Source organism: Bison bison, unplaced genomic scaffold (assembly GCF_000754665.1).
Source record: "Bison bison bison isolate TAMUID 2011002044 unplaced genomic scaffold, Bison_UMD1.0 scf7180017864172, whole genome shotgun sequence".
In the NCBI taxonomy this organism is placed as follows: domain Eukaryota; kingdom Metazoa; phylum Chordata; class Mammalia; order Artiodactyla; family Bovidae; genus Bison; species Bison bison.
Genome location: NW_011494744.1, coordinates 1,351,157 through 1,377,012, shown reverse-complemented (window position 1 = coordinate 1,377,012; position 25,856 = coordinate 1,351,157). Strand labels below are relative to the sequence as shown.

The window sequence follows — 25,856 nt, the reverse complement described above, 5'->3', positions numbered from 1 at the left end:
TGTGCTCTCGCATAAGAAAAGCCACAATGAGAAGCACTGCAACTAGGGAGTGGCCCTTACTCAAGGCAACTAGAGAAAAAGCTCACACAATGAAGACCAGCACAGCCACAAATAAAAATAAATAAGTAAAATTATATAAAAAACTATCCATTTTAAATTTATTTATATTTATTTTTCTTAATATGAAGAACATTTTTCTTTATTGAAGTTGACTTACAATGTTTCAGGTGCACAGCAAGATGAGTCAGTTGTATGTGTGCACATATATTATTTTTGAAATTATTTTCCATTGTAGGTTATTATAAGATATTGACTATAGTTCCCTGTGGGTATACAGTAAACCTTTGCTGCTTGTTGCATATCTATTTTTAAAAATTAGAAATCTAGCATTCTATTCATACTAAGTCAAACAGGTAGAATCAAAATGTCATAAATTTTTTAGTTAGGCAAAAATTCATGTTTTCTAAAACATATATTATACATATTATTTATATGTGTGTATACAAAAACTTTCTAATATGCTTGGTAAAGGCTTGAGAAACAACATCAAAAAAAAAAAAAGAGAGAAAAGATGGAGAATTTGGAAAACATAAGCTAAATGAAATGAGAGTACTGAATATGACATAGAAACAGTGAAACCAACCAGATAAAAGTAAAAGATCATCACACAGTCCAGTTGTTTTTGAACAAGCCTGCTCATTAGAAACATAACTGGAGCTTTGGAGGAAAAAAAGCAATACCTGGACATTTGTATTTTTCAAAAAATTCAAGATAATTCTGATATGCATCTGGGTTTTAAAAAGTGATTACAAGTTTTTCTATTAAATGGTAGTCTTAGTGATATAGAATTCTATTATTTTTCTGTTGACCAATCATGATACAATGGTATGAAATGAATAATAGTTACATAATCACAATAATAAAAGATGTTTATCAGTTTTCACAATAGCCAGACAAAAAATAAAAATAATTATGATTGTAAACCATAATGGGAACATGATTAGCCTAACAGTATAAAATAATTACATACAATTTGAGGGGTCAAGCAGAGTGATATGGTAAGTGGAAGTGCGTACACGCACATGTTTTCATCCACCCAGCCAGTCTATGTCTTTTGGTTGGTGCATGTAATCTATTTAGATTTAAGGTAATTATTGATATATATGATAGTATTACAATTTTCTTAAATGTTTTGTGTTTATTTTCTGTAGGTCTTTTCCTTCTCTTGTGTTTCCTTCCTAGAGAAGTTCCTTTGGGATTTGTTGTAAAGCTGGTTTGGTGGTGCTGAATTCTCTTAACTTTTGCTTGTCTGGAAAGTTTTTGATTTCTCCATCAAATCTGAACGAGAGTCTTACTGGGTAGAATATTCTTGGTTGTAGCTTCTTCACTTTCACCACTTTAAATATACTGTGTCATTTCCTTCTGGCCTGTAGAGTTTCTGTTGAGAAATCAGCTGATAGGTAGGCCAATGAGCCTCCTGCCTACTCCTCTTTCTCAGGGGGTCCCCAGTCATGGGGGAAGTCCCTGCCAAAAGAAGGGGTCCTGGGGAGCAGATGTGTAACTGGGGTGTCTGGCCCAGCAGGCCCAGGCACCAGACCCCTGTCTATCAGGTGCCTCCCCTCTTCACACAGTTCCTACCAATTCCTGTCTTTTCTCTCCCCATTTGACACCAAGCTGAGCAGTCAGACCTTTCTCTCTCTCATCCGACATTTATAAATTTCTAGGGAGACTAATTTTGCCCTTGCTTTCAACTCTAGGCAATGCATAGAATTCACAGCTTTACTAATCCTTTGCCTCAACTTCCTCCCACTCTTAATTCCATTTGATAAATTAATACAACAGATATGAAAGAGCCCGATTCTAATTTTTCCATCAGAAATGTGAGCTCCTTGGAAGCATAGACCAAACGTTATCTTCTTGCCTTTTCTTTTATTCTTTAAAATTCTCTACATGGTTTCTCATCCACTCTATTTGACATAGGAGTTTGTTGCTTTCGCGGGGTGGGGGGTGGGGGTGGGGGGGGTGGTGTGGAGCTTCCCAGGTATCTCAGTGGTAAAGAATCCACCTGCCATGCAGGAGACTAGGGTTCAATTCCTGGGTTGGGAAGATCCCCTGGAGAAGAGAACCTCTATCCACTCCAGTATTCCAGCCTGGAGAATTCCATGGACTGTCTAGTCAGACACGACTGAATGACTTTCATTTGTTGCTTTTTATATAATAATGGCTGACATCAGTATTTACTAAACACCATACACCTCACATGGATTCTCTCATTTAATGCACATGAAGTAGATATCCTGTGAAGTAGATATTACTATCATTTTACAAATCAGGAAGTTGAGAGGCTCGGAGAGCTTAAATAATTTATTCAAGATCACACAGCTAGTAAGAGGCAGTCAGGCTAAACTCATTTCTAATCCAGAGTTTAACCCTTGTATGACACTACTTTCAGAGGATGGTTTGCTTCTGTAGCCTTTTCTCTAGAGTTTATGCAGCAGTCTGAGAACGTCAGGCCCTGCCAAACGCGTTCTGTGCCTGTTTGTTTTAGCAAAAGTCCTCAAAGTCCAGGTAACCATGACCCGGATTTAACCAATAGATGCCAAGCCAGAGGGCAGCAATCTGGAGCAAACGCCTGCCTAGCTCGCTTCCTCTAGAGCTCCTAATCTCAGCATTCAAACTGGGCGTGCCTATTAATCCTTCCACCTGCTACACTCCACATGGCTCCACCCTGATTTCTGGCAGGATGAAGGCTCACCCCAAGAGGAAAACAGAGAGGCTGTGCCCCCTTGTGGAATCCAGTTCTCCTATTTCATAGAGGGCGAAACTGGTACTCAGAAGGGCGAATCAAACTCAAGGACGCAGAACGAGTTAGTCCCAGCTCTCAGTCACTGGATTTCTCTCTCTCAGCATTCTAATTTGCTTCAGCCCCAAAGCAGATAAACACAAATCAGTTCTTCACAAAGAAACCTTGAGTTGAGGTCTGAGACCTCACAAAAGCATTGACAAAGTCCCAGAAAACGTTGGCGGATCCGGGAGACGCCTTCCGGGCCTGGGCACCGTCCTCTCCACTTCAGCTCCACCCCTCCGCCCGCAGCCCAGCTACGTCCCGCACTCCTTTCTCGCTCAGGTCCCAGCCCCCGCCCCCGGAGACCGCAGCCAATCGGAGAGCCTCGCCCCGCCGGCAGTGACGTCCCCCGCCCCGCAGCCGCGGGATTCAAACTCCCGGAAGCAGCTCCCGCGCCAAAGGGTGTGACTGGGCCGACTCGAGCGCTGCGCTTCGCCTCAGGTGCTGGCTGGCTGCGGGCAGGCGACCGCGGAGGGTGGCGGAGGCGGCCTGGACCCGCAGCCTTGAGGCCGGGCGTGACCGCGGGGGAGGCGGGATCAGTGGGAGATCGCGTTGGCTGGGATTCAATCTCTGCCTACCTTGGAGCCAGTCGCCGTTCCCTGGCGCTCACTTTGTGCCTGTCCCTGGGAGGCCGTCGCCGATTGGATCCCCGCTTTCAGCTCTGCCGTGAGTGTTATCATCCTCTTTCAGACAAGCGCAGGGAGTTCTAGTGACTTGGCCAAGTCCTTTCCTTAGTACAGCATTTTGCGGATTAGCAAGCACTTTCATGTCTATTCTACAAACTTCACCTCAGAAGTGAGAAGAAAGGTGCCTGTTGTTGCAGTTTTCTTTGCCTCTCTTCGCACTGGAGGTCTTATGTGAAGGTTTTTGTAGATTTGCCTCCACTTGTAGAAGACGTGGCCTGTAATAGATGCTTTGTGCCCTCTACTAGGTATCTTAATCTTTCACCTTAGAATGGACAGAAATCCAGGGCTAACCTTTTCTGGTGGCTTAGTGGTAAAGAATTCGCCTACCAATGCAGGAGAAGAGGTTCGATCCCTGGGATGGGAAGATCCCCTGGAGAAGGAAATGGCAGCCCACTCCAGTATTCTTGCTTGGGAAATCCCATGCACAGAGGAGCTTGGGTAGGCAGTCCATGGGGTCAGAAAAGAGTCAGACATGACTTAGCAACAAAGCTTCTCCTTACTTCTTGTTCTTAATTCCTGCCATTCCTGAATTCTTTGAATACTGGGTCTCTTTTTCCTATAAATGCCTCATACTGAAATCTAACTTCTGCCCGCTGTGCTCTCTGAACATTACAGTTAAGATAGAACTGAACTAGGCCTATCTTCTCAAACAGAGGGCACACCATTATGTCAGGTAATGATGTTTCAATGTCCATTTATTCAGAATTATATTATTTGTCATTGGCCTTTTATTCTGGAGTAAAATTTGTCTTTGTAATCTAACTTTCAGGTTTCATTTAACGGCTTAATCATTGGTTATCCCTCTATTTTTTTTTAAATGAAACATTTCTATTGAAGTATGACACACATAAGAATCCTACACAAACACAGACATACAGGTTGACATATTGAATACCTCCATGCATCTACCACCCAGATTTAAAATATATATGTTGTTGTTAGCAAGCTAGAAGCCATACCCCACGGCATCACTTTTATTTACATAGAAATGTTCTTCTGTTTAGTAAATAGGTTATTAGATCTTTTCAAACCTGAGATTTGACCTTGTAAACTCAGATTTCTTTTTACAGGCACTTTCAGAGATGTCTTCCAGAAATCCCAAAGATTTAATTAAAAGTAAATGGGGACCAAAGCCTAGTAACTCCAAATCAGAAACTGCATTAGAAAAATTTAGGGGAGAAATTACAGCTTTAAAAACATCGGTAGATGAAATCACAAGTGGAAAAGGAAAGCTGATTGATAAAGACAGACACAAACTTTTGGAGGTAAGACCTTTTAAACTGTAGTAAGCTTTACTATGGAAGATGAGAAAGTATATGATATAATCTAGTTTTTATGTTCACTAAATTTAAACAACAAATCTAATCATGTCACCTTTGGGGTTTAGATTTTAGCATGAAGGTTTAAAAACCCATTTAATCATGTATTTTGGCTACTTTACAAGTAATATTTGTTTTCAAATTTATTTTTAAGGTAAAATCATTACAGATATCAGCATTTTGTGTTTTGTTAAACTATATTTCCCTAATTTACAATTTGTTATGACATAGTCTGTAAAGGAGTTAGGAATATTAGAACTGGAAGGATTTAAAATTTAATCAGTTCAATTTATTTTGCAAGAGTACTTTTATTTTTCATAGTTAGAAAACAAATTATCCATGCTAAATAATATCATTGGATTTCTTTAAATTTTACTTTATAAGGCACATCATAAAACCAAATGATTTATTATTTGTTTAAACACATATTGAGGTGAATTCTTATTCAAGCATGGAGAAATGATCTATCACCAATTCTTAGACATAAAGATTATTTTGTAATCTGGTGAAAGAATCTAGTAGTTTCCTTAGAGCTCTCTTTCCAGTTCATTTTACTTCTGACAAGCAAGGGCTGTCAAAATCCCTTTATAATCAATTGAAATTAAACTTCCTATAACTTCTACCAGTTTGTTCTAGTTATGTCCATTAAAGCTACATAGAACAAGTCTTTTTTTTAATCCAATTGACAGCTTTGCAGGTGTCCAAGTCTTCCCAGATGGCGCCAGTGGTAAAGAACCCACCTGCCAAAGCAGGAGATTTAAGAGATGGGGTTTTGATCCCTGGGTTGGGAAGATCCCCTGGAGAAGGGCATGGAAAGATATTCCAATATTCTTGCCTGGAGAATCCCATGGACAAAGGAGCCGGACAGGCTACAGTCCATAGGGTTGGACACGACTGAAGTGACAGCATGCATGCATGCAGATATACAAGGAAATCGTGCTGCCTCTTACTTATCTATAGGCCAGCCCCATATTCTTCAGCTTTACTGGCTTTTTCTCATCCTGGTCACTTTCCTGAACACTTTTCTGGTGTTCATCTCCCTCTTGAATTAATGCTTCTGGATTGCACACAGTCACAAACACAGATTCAAACAGTAGTATTATTTCCTCTAATCTGGATGCTGTACTCTATGAAATCTTAGAATTGTATTGGCCTCTTTGGTACTGTGTCATAATACTGTCTTGTCTTAAGCTAGTAGGCAACTACAAATCCCCTCATCATTTTCACACAAGCATCCAACTCTATGTCCCCATTTCTCTTTGAATAACTGTTAAGCTTTTTTCCCTTTGTCAGCATGTAAAGCCATTTTACTTACTTTTTCTATCATCTCTATATTAGTGCTTTCTCCCTTTTGCCAGCAAGTTTAACTAACATGCCTTCTTTAACTTGCCAATCCTTGAAAATGTTGAACATTCCTTTGAAGATCACCTTCTAGATTTGATACCAAATCATTTATTAACAAAAAGCAAGTTTATGAATGTACTTTTATCCAGCTATAACATTCTGTAATATCTGAATTCTGTTGCTTCAAGTTCATCAGTGAGCATGTATTTCTTTGTGTGCTCAACTTTTAGCCATTAAGATGACTAGAATTGGCATGATGGGGGAATGATTAGCAGATAATCAGGTGAGAGCCAGCTCTTCTTTAGCTTTCTAGATGGTCTCTCCTTTCTGTGTCCATGTCCCGTTTATTTTATATATATCTTAACCACAGCACTTATCATACTGCATTAATGTATTGGTCTAATTCTCTATGAGCTCTCTGAGCATCTTTCTGGTCTTGGTATCTGGTATAATGCTGACTTGATACATAATAAATACATCCTATACGCTTGTTATAATGTACTGTTTATTTTTGTGTTTGACCTGGCCTTGTTCTAAGATTCTTCTTAGTTTATATCTAGAAAATTCGAGTCCTTGAAGCTGAGAGAGAGAAGAATGTTTATCGCCTCACAGAGAAGGACAAAGAAATACAGCGACTCAGAGACCAGCTGAAAGCCAAGCACAGCAGTACTGCATTGCTTGAACAGCTGGAAGAGAAAACCAAGGAAGTTGAAAGAAGAGAACAGCTGTTGAAATCCTTGTCTGAAGAGACAGATGTGTTGAAGAAACAGTTGTCTGCTACAACTGCAAGGCTTGCTGAACTTGAAGGCAAAGCCAATACTCTTCATTTATCGCAGGTACTAATTTCTTTAAAACCTGATTTTTTTTTTAATCTTTTCTAATACAGTTTGTAATTCTTATGAAGAATGGGTTTGTTAAAACATGATTGTCAAATGGTGAAACAGTATAGTATACTAACAGGTTTACTCTTTTTTTTTCCATAGTCCTGTTCTTCTCTATAAGCAGAAATAGGTAATATGGCTGCCTCCACTGACCATACCATTGTTTTGCCCAAGGGAATATTCAGAATACAGATTCTGCTGTGTGTCTACAATAGCCAGGAAGATTTTATTGAATTCTTTTTTTCTGTAGTTTGTATTGTGAGAAGAATGGCTTCATTTTTTGGTTATTTTTCATATTTGAGGTACCCAATTAAAACAGCAAGTGTGCTTTTCTCCCGTCCTGTGTTTTAGAGTCACTAGTGTAGTAGAAAGAGCATGGATTTATGGGTAGGCAGCTCCGAGTTCAGATTCCACTTTCGAGCTGTGTGAGTCTAAACAAATTCCTTAACCTCTCTAGCCTTAGAAACAATGCTAGAATTCACCAGACCCCTCTCCTAAATCTCAGTTTGCACATCAATAAAATGAGGATAAGAGTACTGGAGATTGAATGTTACAATATATGTGAATAACCTAGCAGGGTGCCTGGCATGTGAAGTGAAAGTCGCTCAGTTGTGTCTGACTCTTTGTGATTGCATGGACTGTAGCCCACCAGGTTCCTCCATCCATGGGATTCTCCAGGCAAGAATACTGGAATGGGTTGCCATTTCCTTCTCCAGGGGATCTTCCCAACCCAGGGATCAAACCCACGTCTCCCGCATTGCAGGTGGATTCTTTACCATCTGAGCCACCATAGTGCTAAATAAATAGTTTCTTGCTGATCAGACCTTTGATTCTCTTGAAAATTTGGACATATGAATCATACTAATACTACAGCTATTAACACTACCTACAGAAGAAAGGACACTTCTCTGGTAGCTTAGATGGTAAAGAATCTGCCTACATTGCAGGATACCTGGGTTTGATTCCTGGATCAGGAAGATCCCCTGGAGATGGGAATGGCAACCCACTCCAGTATTCTTATCTGGAAAATCTCATGGACAGAGGAGCCTGGTGGGCTACAGTCCATGGGGTTGCAAAAAGTCGGACACCACTGAGTGACCAAACCTTACTTACAGAAGAAAATCTATTGCTTTCAAATAAATACTTCAGTGATGTTAAGGGTCTTTGTACTTTATCTCCCCTTTAGAGTGGGGCTTCCTACTCTAAGAGAATTTGCCTGCCAATGCAAAAGATGTGGGCTTGAGCCTTGTGTCGGAAGATCCCCTAGAGGAAGAACCGGCAACCTACTTCACTATTGCCTGGAAAATCCCATGGATTGAGGAGCCTGGCAGGCTACAGTCCATATGGTTGCAAAGAGTTGGACACGACTGAGCGACTTCATTTTCACTTTTACTTAAAGCTCAAGAATTAGTTTCTCTACTTTTGAAGATGGAAATATAAATCTTGGTAGAAATGATGATTTTAAAAATGTATTCATATAATCACTATGGGATACTCACTGTTAATTTCTGTACTAGTCAGCATATCTAATCACCTGACAACTGACCTCCAAATCTCAGAGTCTTATACAACAAGTGATTATTTTTCTGCTCATGTCACAGCTTATTTTAAGTTGGAGTGGAGGAGGCTTTGCTCAACAGAATCATTCAGAGATCCAGGTTCCTTCCTTCTAGTGGCTCCCTCATCTCTCAGAGTGCAGTCCTCCACCAGATCCTTTATACACAGCTGTGGGCTAGAGAGCATGTGAAGAACTGGGGTAGCCTGTGGGGTCTAGGCTTCGGATTGGCATATCTCATTTCTGCTTACATTCCACTGGACAGAATTCAGTCTCATGACCTCACTAACTACAGGGAAGGCTGGGAGATGTGGTTTGCAGTGTGCCCAGGGTAAAAGGAAAGAAATGTGATAAACTATCTCTATCATGGTTTCCACCTGAAGGACTAAATTGAGAGGGGGAAAAGAGCACCTCTAGAGAAGAAAATATATATTTTGAGCTTTCTTGCCATCCTTCACACAAGTCTCTTTCCTCAGAGCTGTTAAAAGACTGAAATGCAGCTTTTTATGAGCTTTGTTGGTTAGCTTTGGTACCTTACCACCTAGAAAATGAAAGTGTTGTCAACTCAGTCGTGTTCGACTCCTTGTGACCCCATGGACTGTAGCCTGCCAGGCTCCTCCATCCAGGGAATTCTCCAGGCAAGAATACTGGGGTCTTCCCAACTCAAGAGCTCAAACCTGGATCTCCTTCAGGTGGATTCTTGACCATCTGAGCCACCAACTTACCATCTACTTCCCCTCTTTATTCCCTCTGGAAAAATGAAGAAAAAAGAGGAGACAAATTATATTTTGAGTTCTATATGAATGAATACTAATTAATACTATTGCTAATGTTGAGTATAAATAAATTCTAGAAAACAAAATTTATCTTTTATTTGACAATTTAATATTTTCGGGATTTCATTTAAATAGGCCAATTGCTTGGTTTGGTTTCCTGGTGAAAATCAGAGGGCTGTTCATATCCACTGAGGGCTAGTCTGGTGATTCTGGGGTCCAGATGACATCAGATATCAAATTAGATACGAAATCTCAGGGTGTCCAATCTGCTTAGGAGGCCTCCAGGACATCTTAATTCCGCACTGCTACTCATCACCTGGCATGTACCAGTTCTGGATTTTGGGATGTATGTGAAATATACTGTCTTATTATGAAGGTAAGTATAATGAGCAAACTTATGTTCTTAAATTATGTTAACTAATATTGATTTACTTACAGACTGTGGCTACAAGTTGCTTCAATTCATCAATGAGTAATATTCATGAAATGGAAGTACAGCTGAAAGATGTAAGTTTGTTTTTATTTTATTAAGTTATGGCTAAAGAGGACTCATTCCTTTATTACTAAATTTCATGGAAATTGACAACAGTAATGCTGTAGCTTGAAAAATTCTTTTGAGGAGATGAAGAAATGAATGGTTTGAGATCATCTCTCTGGGTTACCACGTTTAAGTCTCTTTCGAGGCATACAAGAGGGCCAGTTCCTGTAAGTATGGCTAGGAAAGCCTTGGAAATCTTTAGGCTATAAATCATCCATTTCTACCAAATAACTCAACAATATCCCGTTTTCACTTAAATCTAATTTGCTCAATAATTTTATTATAGTGATGTAATTTAATATGTATTATTTTTTTCTTTTTGTTTATCCATGCTAGATGTCCTCTTTAGTTTGAAATTATTCCTTTAGAAACAGGATTTCCTTTCCTAGTTTGAAAAAGAAATACATTCTTTGTGTATTCAATATTTCTTTTTCCTAGAATTGGATATGAAGTTAGCTATATTATTCCAAACTTATATCTTAAATGGATTGGTGGGTTGCATTGAAAATTAAATAAATTGGGGACATAGGACTAGTAGTCACAGTGTATTTTTTCAAATTTTAAGGTTAGATATGCAAAGTATGAAATTCTTGATTTAATCATTGGGTCAATAGGTAGATATTGTGATTCCAGAAATATTACTGGCATGTCTACCCTGATCTAAGTATGCTCTTAAGAGTCCTGTTTTATCTCACATACCGGGCATACCTTGAGGCCTATTTGATTTTCAAGAAAATAATTTAAATCGTTAGTGTCTGTATAACTGGGTTCTAGAGTACCCTTTTCAAAGTAATTTATCTAGAGGTAGCTAAAATAAAGAAGAAACACAATTCTTAAAGAACTATCAAAATAAGTTTTTTGTATGTCATGTATTATCCCCAGCATTTAGACAACTGGAAAGAATGACTAGATGGAATCTGGTGAAGTTTCTTGAATCTTATAGTGTCTCTTTTAGCAAAGTGCCTGAAAATAGATGCTGTTTTCTTAAACCCATGTGTAATTTTTAGGCTTCTCAGTGCTAACTCAGAGAAGGCTATGGCACCCCACTCCAGTACTCTTGCCTGGAAAATCCCATGGACGGAGCCTAGTGGGCTGCAGTCCATGGCATCGCGAAGAGTCAGACACGACTGAGCGACTTCACTTTCACGCATTGGAGAAGGAAATGGCAACCCACTCCAGTGTTCTTGCCTGGAGAGTCCCAGGGACGGGGGAGCCTGGTGGGCTGCCATCTATGGAGTCGCACAGAGTCGGACATGTCTGAAGCGACTTAGCAGCAGCAGCAGCAGCAGCAGCAGCAGTGCTAACTACTCCAAATATCAACTAAAGTTATTTTTATGTAATGATGATTAGTCTGGGGTAGAACCTGAGAGTCTCCATTTCCAATAAGCTTCAGGTGCTGCTGCTACTGTTGGTGGTCTGAGGACTGCTCTGTGAGAACCATTAACTTACATTTGAGGAGCGAGAGGTGGCCAAGCTCTGGTTATCCCTTTGGGATCTCAGCAGATCTTTCGGACCAGGGGGAGAATTATAGTTGGAAGACTGAGGAGCAGGGAAAGAGAAATCTCACTCCTCAGAGTCTACACCGTCACTTTATTTGGCTTTGGAGGACTCAGCCATTCTAATCCTATACCCTCTGCAGAGCTCCCACAAAACTTCCTGTAGAAGTTTGCCCACCTGTTTAAGAATCAGTGTTTGTTAGGCTAAAATAAGTCCTAAAAATCTATTTTGCTTCTCTTAGGGTCAAGCTGTGTCATTCCTCAGCTATCATTTAGATCTGGCTCATATTTTGAAATAATTACATGGAGTTAATGCTGTAATTGCATTCCTGATAGCTCAGTTGGTAAAGAATCCACCTGTAATGCAGGACACCCTGGTTCGATTCCTGGGTTGGAAAGATCCCCTGGAGAAGGGATAGGCTACCTACTCCAGTGTTCTTGGGCTTCCCTTGTGGCTCAGCTGGTAAAGAATCTGCCTGCAATGTGGGAGACCTGAGTTCGATCCCTGGGTTGGGAAGATCCCCTGGATAAGGGAAAGGCTACCCACTCCTGTATTCTGGCCTGGAGAATTCCCACAGACAGTCCATGGGGTCACAAAGAGTCAGACACAACTGAGTGACTTTCACTTTCAATGCTGTAATCATTATCCAGTTGGTCAGTAACTTTAAAATCAAATAACTGAATGTCGGTTTTAATAGGCGTTTCTTGCTCTTGATTTAAAAAATCTGATTTTTAGGGAATTCCCTGGTGATCCAGTGGTTAGGACTCTAGGGTTCCACTGCAGGGGGGTATGGTTTTGATCCACTGTTGGGGAACTATGATCTGTAAAGACACATGGTGCAGCCAAAAAAAAAAAAAACAAAACTGACTTTTGAACAGAATTACTGAAGATAAATAATAATTATTTTTAATTTGGAAAAAAATCGAGTTTACAGAAAAGTTATAAGAATGGAAAATAGTACACAGAAGTCCACATACTCTTTACCAAAATTGAACTCATTAGCATTTTATCCCATTTTATACTTTTTCTTTCAGTCCCCACACCTATCCACACACATACACATACACACACAGACATAATATTTTTTCTGAACCATGAAATAGTTGCATATATATATATAGCCTTTTCAGCCTGTATATTCCAATGTATATTCCTAAGAATGAGGATACTCTTACATGACCACCATACAGATACCACCTTTAATAAATTTAACATGGACATAATACTTCTAATCTACCATCTGTGTTCTAGTTTTATCAATTGATGCATATTTTTTCTTCTTTCAATATAGGCTAACATTTCAATCTCTTAGAGTTTTTGCCCAAGGAAATATTTAATGGATCCCTGCCAAAGCAGGAAGAAGAGCTTTCATGGCATTCCCCACAGCTTCACTTTACCTACTTCTGTATTTTTATTGATAACTTGGGTGAACATGATAAATGCATGTCTAACAAATGTGTAGAGACACAAAGCTGGAAGAGATAACTAATGTAAGGAAGACTCTAAAGATGCAAAACTCATAATGTCAACATCCACTGACAGCTATCAAATCTACTTTTTGTTGCTTCTATAAAGAAATGAAAGTAGACACAGTCCTTGAGATCAGGAGTAAAGAAATGTTTATTACTTTATTGAAGTAACATCGCCATCATGTGGTCCTTTAGAATAATGCCTCATCCTCACTTTGGCAGCACATTTACTAGAATCAGGCTTCCCTGATGGATCAGATGGTAAAGAATCTGCAGTGTGGGAGACCTGGTTCTATCCCTAGGTCAGGAAGATCCCCTGGAGAAGGGAATGGCAACCCACTCCAGTATTCTTGTCTGGAGAATTCCATGGACAGAGGAGCCTGTCAGGCTACATACAGTCCCTGGGGTCGCAGAGTTGGGCACGGCTGAGCAAGTAGCGCGCGCACGCGCGCACACACACACACACACACACACACACACACACGTATGTTTTACTTCAGTTGAGTTACACTAAGCAGCTTTTTTGTTAAGAACTTTGTATTTGTGCCATCTCTTTTCTGGCAGCCCTGAAGGATAAAAACTCATACCTCCTGGCTGCCACACTTTAATCATTGATAATAATTAATTCCCCCAGGTCAAGGATTAATTATGACACAAAGGATACATATTATGCACTTGTAAGACTACAGAAATAGTTAGGATAGTTCTATGACAAGATGTTTTGATTACATTTTCATGCATTACTTAATGAGTAATAGATTTTTGAAAGTGTTTTATTCTTTTTGAATCACTAAATGTATTGTTCTACTGTGTGTAAGGAACTGCTAGATTCCTTCTTGTTCTCTCCTCCCTTCTGTGAACACTCTCAAACTCCGGTCTAGGTCTACACGGCTTTCTGGTTCTTGCAGGCATTTTCTCCACCCATGTTGTTAACATCATTCACAAACATTTATCAGGCAGCTTCTAGGTACAGAAACACAAATAAGGAACTGTGAAATAAAATATCTAAACAAGCCTGTGCCCAGCTGTCCAGAGGGCTCAGGGTATAGTTAAGATAAGAAGTATCATCAGGAAGTAATCAAGAGTTCATGAGTATAAGATGCCAAGTAGACTGAATGCACACAAAAATCACTAGTTGCTTTCAAAGGAGGGGAAGCTTGATAAGGAGAGTTATGGTGAGGAGCCTTGAGAGATAAGCCTGGACTCACTGGAACGTGATGTAATGTGGAATTTAAGTGGGCAGATGACATAGGAAGGGACTGCATGAAGGGAAGAGGCACAGAGGGTGTGCATTATTGTGTAGACAACAAGGAAGCAGTGAAGGAAAGGAAAGGCCAGGCTGTGCTTTGAAGAGATGGGAAGTGGCAGATTGTGGACAATTTTAATGTCAGCCTAAGGGAACCTAGCTTCAGTTTCAGCAAGTGTTGTCCCGAAGCTTTAAAATATTCTGTTATTAATATAATTAAAACAACTTAGCACTTCGGGGGATAGAGGAAGAGGTTGAACTGAACTTACTAGCTATAGCTATTTTGCCTCAAAATATTAAGTGATCATTATATTAATTGACCTAAAGCTATTGGTCATGGCCTGTGTCTCCTCTCACTGTTCTTGATGAGGAAATCAGCCTCCAAGTGAGGATTTATAAATCCCCAAATTACCAAGATCCAATGGTGAGCCACTGCCCAAGCAGGTATTTCTGTGGGGGTAGATAAGTCTTGGGCTTCCCTGGTGGCTTAGATGGTAAAGAATTCACCTGCAATGTGGGAGACCTGGGTTCGATCCCTGGGTTGGGAAGATCCCCTGGAGAAGGGAACAGCTACCCACTCCAGTATTCTTGCCTGGAGAATTCCATGGATAGAGCAGCCTGGCAGGCTACAGTCCAGGGGGTCACAAGTAGTCAGACATGACCGAGTAACGTTCATGTGAGTCTTGGCTTCTCTGGGGCTTCAGATGGTAAATAGTCTGCCTGCAGTATGGAAAAACTGGGTTCAGTCCCTGGGTCAGGAAGATCCCTTGGAGAAGGAAATGGCAACCCACTCCAGTATTCTTGCCTGGAGAATCCCGTGGACGGAGGAGCCTGGTGGCTACAGTCCATGGGGTCGCAGAGTCAGACATGACAGTGACTCACACTTTCATGTTAGGCAAGTCTTAGCACAAGTGGCACGGGCAGAGGGCTCATTACCAATGAGCTTGGCCATTGGCGAAGGGGTTTTAGTATCACTGTGTGTACCTCCTTCTGGGGCCCTTAACATTTTACGCCTGTGACATTAGATTTAGCTGTGCATGTTCTCTTTACACAAGTAGTAATTGAGACTTATTTCCTCAGCCTCCCAGAAACATAGAAAAAAAAGAGGCAGCCCCTGATAGGTCAGTTGGTAAAGAATCCGCCTGCAATGCAGGAGACCCCTGTTTGATTGCTGGGTCGGGAAGATCCTCTGGAGAAGGGATAGGCTACCCACTTCAGTATTCTTGGGCTTCCCTTGTGGCTCAGCTGGTAAAGAATCTGCCTGCAATGTGGGAAACCTGAGTTCGATCCCTGGATTGGGAAGATCCCCTGGAGAAGGGAAAGGCTACCCACTCCAGTATTCTGGCCTGGAGAATTCCATGGACTATATGTAGACCCTGGGGTCTCAAAGCGTCAGACACGACTGAGCAGCTTTCACTTTCCATGCTCTTGGATGGAAGACTTCGATTGGAAAGGGGAGAAGAGTTGTAATATCTCATTTTGGTGCTAAAGTATAAGCATTTCAAGACTTCGTTTTCCCTCTGCTACTGACAGGTGAATCTTCTTTGCTAGCTTTCAACTTGAATTTCTGTCCTGCTGCTACTGGCAAAACAGGGGGTATGGATGAGGGGGAGGTGTTTATGCAGTTGTGTACAGCCCTGGCAGGCTTTGCCTTTGACTGAATTTCCAAGGATCCAGTGGTTAAGACCAGTGAGAGTTAGAGTCAGAGTATATATGAATTTGTCCCAGTTAACAATCAAAATATCACCAATACAATATTGTAAAGTTAAAAAATAAAATTAAAAAAAAAACAATCAAAATATAAGTAGAATTTTTCACTAAAAAATTTCATAAATCTGGGCTTCCCTGGTAGCCCAGGGGTTAAGAATCCACCTTGCAATGCAAGGGGCATGGGTTTGATCCCTGGTCCGGGAAGATACCACATGTTGCGGGGTGTCTAAGCCTGTGAGCCTCAACTACTAATGCCTGAGAGTATAGAGCCAATGCTCTGCAACAAAAGATGCCACTGCAGTGAGAAGCCCACACGCCACAACTAGAGAGAAGCCCCCACTCTCTGCAAGTAGAGAAGCCCATGCACCACAACGAGGACCCAGTGCAGCCAAAAATAAATAAATAAAATGCATACTAAAGCCTTTCATAAACCTATACACCCCTGTCCATATATGTTACCTTGATTTATCCACTAAAGGTAATGTAGCTTCTTATGTGAATATTTGCTAATATCTTGCCACAGATCAGGTGGAATGAGCCACAGAAAATGTAGATGAGATTTTATAAAATTTTCCAACTTATGCTAGGTGGCTGGTAAAGTGTACCGAGGTTCTTGTAGGAAAGATGTAACTGAAATGAAAAGTGAACATGAGCAGTAATGGTAAACCACTTTCTCTGTTACCAGCTAACTTAAATAGACACTGCTTATTTTATTAATATTGTCCATCATTCAAATAATTTCTTGACTATACATTGTATGCAAAAGCTGGGAGTCCTTTCGGAAGAACACAGTCTGCCACTTCAAGGAACTTAATATAAAAAAATCTGCCTGCAATGCAGCAGACATAGGAGATAATGGATTCAATGCCTGGGTGAGGAAGATCCCCTGGAGTAGGAAATGGCAACCCACTCAAGTATTCTTGCCTGGAAAACTCCATGGACAGATAAGCCTGGCAGGCTGTAGTCCATGGGATTATGAAGAGTAGAACTCAACTGAACGACTAAGCACGCACAATCTATTTGAAAAAGCAAACACAGAAAAAAGCTGATGATGGTTGGTAAAATGAGTTTTTAAAATATGTATGTATGTGTTTATAACAACTGAGTTCCTAAACCTGTATACAAACTAGATGAAAGGTCCCATTTGGGGATTTTTGAGCTTTAAAAGATGAAAACCGGTGATAAAGAAAGAGGGTGATGTTTGAGTTTGATTCTCCGGGAGGCAAACACGAGATGGAGTAGTCAGCAGTGCAGTTTATTGGGGAGCCACATCTGTGAAAGGAAGAGGAAGGCCCAGGACTAAGGCGGGGTGGCAGGCGGGGGTGGCACTGCCAGAGCAGGATGCACGCCTGGCAGAGCCTCTGTCCACCCCTTGGAGAGCCCGCAGGCAGAGCCCTCGGGTGGGTGGAAATACCTCTGAAAGAGAAAGAGTACCTGAGCACTGCGCCTCCACCTCTGCCACAAAGACATTCTGTTAACAGAGAATGATGTGGGCACCGACATGAGGCAAACTGTAGAGTCAGTGCACAGATGACCGTAACTCTGTGTGGACATGACTTGGCCATGTTCTTTGGCATTCTGAAGACATGTGGCCTTGGAATGTGTCTCTGTGTGGAAAGCTTTACAGTGATGCTTGGAATCATTCTGTGATATGAGCCATCGAGTATTTATGTGCTGGAAAAGACTGCGTCACGTGTGGTCTCTTATCCATCTGAAGGGTTTGGGTTTTGATTATTGATTTGCTTTCATTTGCACTGTGAGGCTCTGGAGAAAAATCAGCAGTGGCTTGTGTATGATCAGCAGCGAGAGGCCTACGTGAAAGCACTTCTAGCGAAAATCTTTGAGTTGGAACAGAAGCTGGAAACAGCCCCTCAGACACTCCCGCAGCAGACAAAAAAGACTGAATCAGAAGGTACTGGTGTAAAAATGTTCTTCTGGGTTGGCCTGCCTGACATTTTCCAAAAAGAGAGATGCATCAAATTTAGATTCTTATAGATCTGTGTTATAAAGTAAAACAAGAGCAAGTCTGCTAGCCTTGAAGTAAGAAATCCCATTTTAGCCAACCTTCTGAATTCATCTCCCATTGTTTTCTGACACCAGAGGGCGAGAGGCACAGGGTAAAGGGATCTTGCAGCTCTGCAGGCACGTTAGGCTTTTTCCACCTTGCAAATCCTTTCCCTCCTTCAAAGTCCTGCTCCAGCTTCATTTCCCCTGGTGCTAGCCTTGTCAGTGACTATCTTGTTATTCCACTTCCCTTTAGCAGTTATTCATATCAACTCTAGGAGAAAGATTACATTTTTATACATGATCCTTCAATCATTTGAATCTCACCCTAGAACTGAGGTGAAGTTCTTATCAGTGATGCTGTTTGCCAAAGGTTTTGTAGCTTCTCTGACACTGATCTCCATTGAGTTTCACAAGAGCCTAAGAGCGGGGGCAGAAAGGATCATTATTCTCGTTTTACAAATAGACGCAGCAGTTCCAGGTGATGAGCCAAGCTCTGTGCAAGGCTCTCATTTAAGTGACTGACAGCCCCACTGGCACTGGAGCCTTGAATTATAGAAAGAGAAGGCTCATAATCTCAGAGCTTCGCATCGGAATATTTAAAATGAAGCTAATGCTAAAACAGTATGAAAGGAATGTCTCTAGAGAATTCAAAACTGTTTATCCCTCAGGGGACAAAGTTACTGCTGTATTGCCTGTATAAATTTGCTACACATAAAAGTAGGTTTTTAATTATGGGTGAAGTCTAGCTTTTTCCTTTGGTAATATGATTTTTCTTTCTCCCTCTCATTGTCTCTCTCTTTCTCTCTCTCTCTGTGTTTTATCAAAGTGGTATATGCATTAATATCTCTATTTGTTGGTTTGTTTTCTTTAGACATTAGTGACATTCCCCCTCCTCAGAATAATTCTATTACTGTTTCTGATTCTTCTATCTATTCATTTTTTAACTTCAAGTAGTATACCTGAACTTCTGTTTCTTGTTTTGTCAAACATCAACCATGATCCCTGTCTCTTGAGTCTTTATTTTTGAAGATGAGGAAAAAATGCAATCATGCTTACAGAAACATATTTACATTTATTTCTTCAGGAAAATTACCTATTTTGTAATTTGTAGAATTACCTATTTTGTGCCATGATGTGTTTGTCACAGGTTATCTTCAAGAAGAAAAGCAAAAATATTATAACCATCTCTTGGAAAATGCAAAAAAAGATCTTGAAGTGGAACGACAAACCATAACTCAGCTGAATTTTGAACTGAGTGAATTTCGAAGAAAATATGAAGAAACCCAAAAAGAAGTGCAAGATTTAAATCAACTGTTGTGTTCACAAAGAAAGGCAGATGTACAACATCTAGAAGATGACAGGCATAAAACAGAGAAAATACAGAGGCTCAAGGAAGAGAATGATCTTGCCAGGGAAAAACTTGAAGAAGAGAAGAAAAGATCTGAGGAGCTGTTATCTCGGGTGAGTCTAACTAGCACGGTTTTCCATGGTTCATAATCCAGAATTTTCATGGTACTTACTAGGTGTCAGGGGCTATTTTAACTACTCAGGAACCAGCATGGAACAACACAAGTTCCTACCCCCTCATTAGGAGTTCACGCTAAGAAGGGAGACAGACCATAAGCAAGTACCTAAATAAAACAGGGTAGTATGATCAAGAGAAACTGAGGCCAGCGAAGGCCTCACTGAGGAGATGGTATTTGGACAAAGCTGATGGCGAGAAGGCACCAGCGAGGTGAGTGACTGGGAATTCCCTCCTGATGAAGAGATCACAGACACAAAGGTTCTGAGTGAGGAGGGGGTGGGCATGTGTGAGAAGCCAAAAAAGGGGGGTGAGGAGGGGGTGGGCATGTGTGGGAAGCTGAAAGAGGAGGACCCAGGTTGATTCCTAGGCTGGCACTGTGAACTGTTCTCAAGTTAATTCACTATATACCTCCCATGTTCTCACTATGCTCATAGCCAGATCTGGAATGTTTGTCTCAGTAATGCTGGCATTACTAGATTAGATTTATTAGAATTCAGTACTATTTCAAGAGAAACTTATTAAATTTTTCCCGGCAGCATGAAATAATGGAAAACACATAATTTGGAGTCTATCCCAGGTCTCTCCTCAACGATGTGTGGCCTGAGGAAAATCAGCTAACTTCTCTGACTGACAGGTTTTTTGTGTGTCAAATTAATAATAATAAATCTTATAACCTCTTCTCACCTCATAGGACTCTTGTGAAGGTCAGCTGAGAGAAGGTGAAAGTGCTTTGTAAATTAAAGGGCTAGGTAAATGTTAGCTACTGCTACTCTTAGAGTAGTTATTTCTAAAATCCTCCAAAATTTGAGTGAGAGGGAAAAAATGGTCTATAACATTTGCCTTCTCAGTCTTTACCATGCTCACTTCTGCCTAGAGGTGTGAGCAGTGATATTTACAAAAGATTAAGCAGAAATGATTGAAAATTTTGCTCCAACTCTGTGGCTGAGGAGGCCAAGCTCTGCTTTCTTATCCTACTCAGAAATATCAGTGGATGTTAGGACCTGCTTGTCCACTGCGACTTAGTGCTTTTTGTCTACATTCAGTCTATGCCTCAGGGAACTCGGCCGGGGCGGTACTGCTCAGCTGCTTGCATAGATAGCTGTCCAACCACAGCTAGGATTCACCCAGAAGAGCAGGTGTTGCCCTGGTTAGAGATGTGACATTTGTGAGCCTTTCACACATCCTAGGTCAAGGTCAAGCTATAAAATGTTGATGTGACAGTGTTGGTTCTATTTACATCCTACAGGTCCAGTTTCTTTACACGTCTCTGATAAAGCAGCAGGAGGAACAAACAAGGGTAGCTCTGTTGGAACAACAGGTACTCATGAGGGTTCCTTCTACATTCAGTTTAACCTTTGAGAAATGGAATTTTTCCTCATGTTTACACTGTTGTATGAAGAACCATTTGTAAGTTCTAGAAAATGTTTTTTTAAAAACTTTAACAAAAATATTGAAAGTGCCGACTTGTGCGAGCCGTATATTCCCATTACTACCTTTAGGCTAAACCGAATTCTCTAAGGTGACATGGCAATTTTCTTGACAGGTAGATGTTTGCCTTAGCAAAATTTCTTCTTCCCTAAATGGCTGGTAGTCTGACAGGATGTTCCTAATAGAACTACTTGATAACTTCAAGTAGAACTCAAAGAGAGACCAGTTACTCTCAGAGACCAGAGATTTTTAGTATATTTGAAACCAAGGAACAGCCATCTCCTTCCCTTCCCCACAAAAAGGAGGATGAGGAGGACAGATTCTAACCAGCAACTTCTTAAGCTGCTCCTCACTCACTTAGACCTCACACTTTGGCTTTGCTCCTTGGACAGAGCTTCTTCATGTATCAATATCTCCCTGTACTCAGAGGAGTTCTTGCTCTGATGGCACAACATATTTTTTTCTTATGATACTAAAGAAACATCCAGTCAGGAAAACTAGACAGTATACAGTAGCTGTCATTGTCTTGTCTTGGGCACTTTTTTCCAGATGCAGGCATGTACTTTAGACTTTGAAAATGAAAAACTTGACCGTCAAAATATGCAACATCAATTGCATGTGATTCTTAAGGAGCTCCACAAAGCAAGAAATCAAATAACACAGTTGGAATCCTTGGTGAGTCTGGAATGGTTAGACAAAAACTTATTTCATCTTTCTTTTTCTGCCATCTTTCTATTTATATGTCAAAGCAGTTCCCAAAATAGAAGGATACAGTTTAAGAATAGCTGTTTCTTAAATTAGTCAAATCAAATCCCTTGCCTCATTTGAAGCATCTGCCCTTTGAGCATCAGTTCAAAGTACTAGACAGAGGGACATTACTGGCCTCTTGGTAATGATAACATTACCAGTGCCTGGGATCATCCCCACCCACTCTGGGCTCTGTGATTCTGGAGGCACTGAACAGAGCTTGGTCTGGGGGACAAAGGCAGCAAGGCAGGGCAGTTTTAGATTCTGAACTGAAATTGTGCTTTTCTCTTTAAACAAAAAAAAGAAAGAAAAAATTGCTGCTTTTAGGGCTAATGGACTATTACTGTTAATACACTCTTGTAGGCATACTGAATTAAGCACGTTCTGTGGATTAACTTGAACACATAACCTTTTAAAACATTAACCTTTTTAATAACATTGCTTCTTTAAGGAAATGGTTTTGATTTACCTATTTTCATTCTACTAATAAGCTTTGAGGGACTTCCCTGATGGCTCAGTAGTAAAGAATCCACCTGCCAATGCAGGAGATCATTTGATTCCTGGGTGGGGAGGATCCCCTGGAGAAGGAAATGGCAACCCACTCTAGTATTCTTGCTTGGGAAATTCTATGGACAGAGGAGCCTGGTGGGCTACAGCCCATGGAGCTGCAAAAGAGTTGGACACAAATTAGAAGCTAAAGAACCACACAGTAAGCCCTGGACTAAACCTGTTAGGGTCTGTCCCATTAGCCCATATTTTGTATATGATCCTTGTATTGCAGAATATTTGCACAGGGTGAAATGTTACAAATAGAATTCCTCAGTTTTCAAAAGAGAAAAAAGCAGTTTTTAAAATCATTTGCAATTTCTTTATGAATAAAAGACAGAAAATACATTTTTGGCTCTGTTTATGTCATTGATTTTTATCATAATATTTAAAATTGAAATTTATAATTCATTCCTATTTATGACTATTTATCAAAGTACAGGAAGCCAAAGAGTATACAAATGAATCTATAATTTTCCTGTATTTTTCTTCATTTTCCTACCATTCGTCTTTACAGTATGCTATAAAATGTTCATTTTTAGTTACTGACTGTTCTAAATTTCTCAGGGAAAAAAACATGAAAATGAGACATCACAAATGAATTATACAGTATCTTAGTCATTCCTGTGTATAACCTGTTTGACCTGCTAAAATTTTTTGCCACTCTTAATTCCATGCAGTTCTTTATTGCTGAAGTTGCCCGTCTTTAACCTAGCAATCTTTGTCAGCATTGCCCGTAGGCCCACCTTTACATGTGACTCTAAGCATTTTAATAAAACCTGCTATGTAAATGCCTGATCCTAGTACATCCTGGGTAATTTCAGTGATATATAACAACCTCGTAAGGGCTTCCCAGGTGGTGCTAGTGGTAAAGAATCTGCCTGCCAATACAGAAGACATGAGAGATGTGGGTTTGATCTCTGGGTAGGGAAGATCCTCTGTAGAAGGGCATGGCAACCCACTCCAGGATTCTTGGCCTGGATAATCCCATGGACAGAGAATCCTGGTAGGCTACCATCCATAGGGTCACAAAGAGTCAGACACTACTGAAGCAACTTTGCATTCATGTGTAACCACCTCATAAGTTACCAGTGTAATACCAGTGACCGGAGAGATTCAGAAGAAAATCTAGCTAGAGGGCTGAAGCAACTGGAGTATCTATGGAGCAGTTACAACTGCTGAATGGTAGGCCATCTATACAAACCGTGTTCATTTGACACTTATTTTTCAGAAGCAGATTCGTGAGTTTGCCTTCACAGAGCCATTAGTCACTTTCCAAAAGGAGACTGAAAACAGAGGAAAAGTCGCCTCACCAAAATGTCCCACTGCTGCGTTAAATGAAAGCCTGGTGGAATGTCCTAAGTGCAATATCCAATATCCAGCCACTGAACACCGAGATCTACTCGTCCACGTTGAATACTGTTCCAAGTAGCAATGTGATTATTCTTTGTTTTTGTGCCAAAAGATTCAATACTGTATCTTATGTTAGCTAATGGACATTTTGAATTGCTTATTTCACCTCACATCAGAAACTGCCTGTCTACCTTTAAGACTCTAGCATAGCAGTGAATCATTGTGTTTTGTTTTTGTTTTTGTTTTTTTGCCTGCTTTGCATTTCCAAGCATTGAATGCTGAGACCGCCAACATTTTGCACTGTTAAAGTACTTGATGAAGAAAAGATAGTTCAGGTTATTGCTTGTAGGTCAAATCTGTTACACCAACAAGCAAATATTTTATGTTTATAAGATTTTTAAAAAATCAAAGGCAATTAACCAGGGATCTTTATTGTTATTATTTTTTAATCCAAGCACTTCATAAACCTACCATTCTGACTTTGATGTCCTTTGTGAAGAGATGGTGATACTTTTTTCTTTTCATTTATATTTCCTTTCTATGATAGAGCAGTTATTAGAAAAGTTGGGTGTTTTCTTCATCTTTATTGCTGCTTACTGTTGAAACTGTAGACCTAGCTGTGTTTGAAGCACAAAGTAGATTCTGTTTAAGGAATACTCCTTACTAGCCACACAGTGCTTTCTGTGATGTTAACTGGCTATACCTTTAACTTGAATTTCATCAGCACATGTTAGTTAGCTAAAATTGTTAAAATGAATTTTTAACAAAACCACCGAGCCCTCTCTTTTGATATGCAAATGTTTTATTTATTTATTTTTGGCAGTCTTGAAAGCTGGGTGATGTAATGAGCAGATATTTGGTTATCTGAATATTTTTATACATGTGTGCATAAACCAAGATTTTTTTTAAAATTTCTTCAGGTTTTCTAAAATGCTTAACACTGGGCTACTATTGGTAATGTAAAGGAGAAAAGAATAAAGAGTTATTTAATAAATTTTGCTATGAGGAGAGTATATGTATATAGACTGGTATTTTTAAGATTTCTGCCCTGAGAAGGGTGCCAGAGAGTTACAGATAAACATACAGTGTAAAATGATTTCCTTTAGGATTTGTTTGTTTGATCTTCTTGCAGTCCAAGGGATCCTAAAGTCTTCTTCAACACCACAGTTCGAAAACATCAATTCTTTGGTGCTCAGCCTTCTTTGAGGTCCAAATCAGGGTTTCTGGGGGGGGGGTGGGAAGCATGGAATATGCCTTATCAACAAGTTCTCTAGATGCATTTTGGGGTAAAACTGAAGACAGAACTACTGAACTAGTCCAACCTTAACTCCCTGATGAAACAGAGTCCCAGAGAGGGGCGTGACTTACCCAGTCACTTAGCAGGTTTGTAGGAACATGAGGGAGGCCCTGACTCCCAATGGGAGTGGTTGTTAGAGCCACTACCATTTTGGTTTGTATGAAATGATTCCTGAAAAATTACTCTTTCCAAGATCCCCAGTGCTCTGCCTTCTAAGGCAAATCCAGTATTTGTTGGTCTGGTTCTCTTTATTTTCCTTGTTGTTTGTGCTGTGCTCTCTGCTTTGAACCTAGTATTTTTTGGCTTTGGATGGTTGAGTGGGAAACATGAGTAAGACACTGAAGAATACAATCTATTGCCGTGCTGTGCTGTGCTCAGTTGCTCAGTCGTGTCTGACTCTGCAACCCCATGGACTATAGCCCACAGGCTCCTCTGTCTATCGAGAGTCTCCAGGCAAGAATACTAAAGTGGGTTGCCATGTCCTCCTCCAGGGGATCTTCCCAGCCCAGGGATTGAACCCAGGTCTCCTGCATTGCAGGATTCTTTACCAGCTGAGCTACCAGGGAAACCCCCAATCTAGTGGTGACACCCAAGGTAAAAGGTAGGTTCAAGTTACCCAGGATCTGAAGAGATAATGGAGAAAGGGGCAGGGAAGGCTGAGCCCTAGGGTGCATCCTGCAGTCCACAAGTAGACAGGAGCACTCAGATTCAGATTAAAGTTGTGTCTCTCAAACCAAGCAACCAGAGAAAGAAGGAGTGGCATGCAGCTGTACGACAATGAATTAGCACCTGACAATAACCTTCGGTTTCTTGCTTGCCAGACACACTGTATTGATTTAACCCAAGGACCAACACATCTTCCACTACAGTTTAACAAGTATTACAGATAAGTGTGTGTATGTGTTAGTCGCTCAGTCACGCCCGACTCCTTGCTACCCCTTGGACTGTAGCATGCCAGGCTCCTCTGTCCATGGAATTCTCCAGGCAAGAATACTGGAGTGGGTTGTCATTTCCTTCCAAGAGATCTTCCTGACTGAGGGATTGAACCCCAGTCTCCTGCATTGCAGGCAGATTCTTTAATATCTGA

At 40.5% G+C, this 25,856-nt stretch overlaps 1 protein-coding gene across 1 annotated transcript; it reads left to right on the top strand.

Moving 5' to 3' along the window:
- The first annotated feature begins 3,241 nt into the window (after positions 1–3,241).
- CEP55 (centrosomal protein 55kDa) lies at positions 3,242–24,466 on the top strand. The gene is made up of 9 exons (XM_010842188.1): positions 3,242–3,511; positions 4,602–4,796; positions 6,755–7,030; positions 9,845–9,913; positions 17,628–17,778; positions 19,021–19,334; positions 20,645–20,716; positions 21,376–21,501; positions 23,351–24,466. The coding sequence occupies exons 2-9, from the start codon at positions 4,614–4,616 to the stop codon at positions 23,549–23,551; spliced, it is 1,392 nt and encodes a 463-aa protein (XP_010840490.1). The 5' UTR covers positions 3,242–3,511; positions 4,602–4,613; the 3' UTR covers positions 23,552–24,466.
- The last annotated feature ends 1,390 nt before the right edge of the window (positions 24,467–25,856 follow it).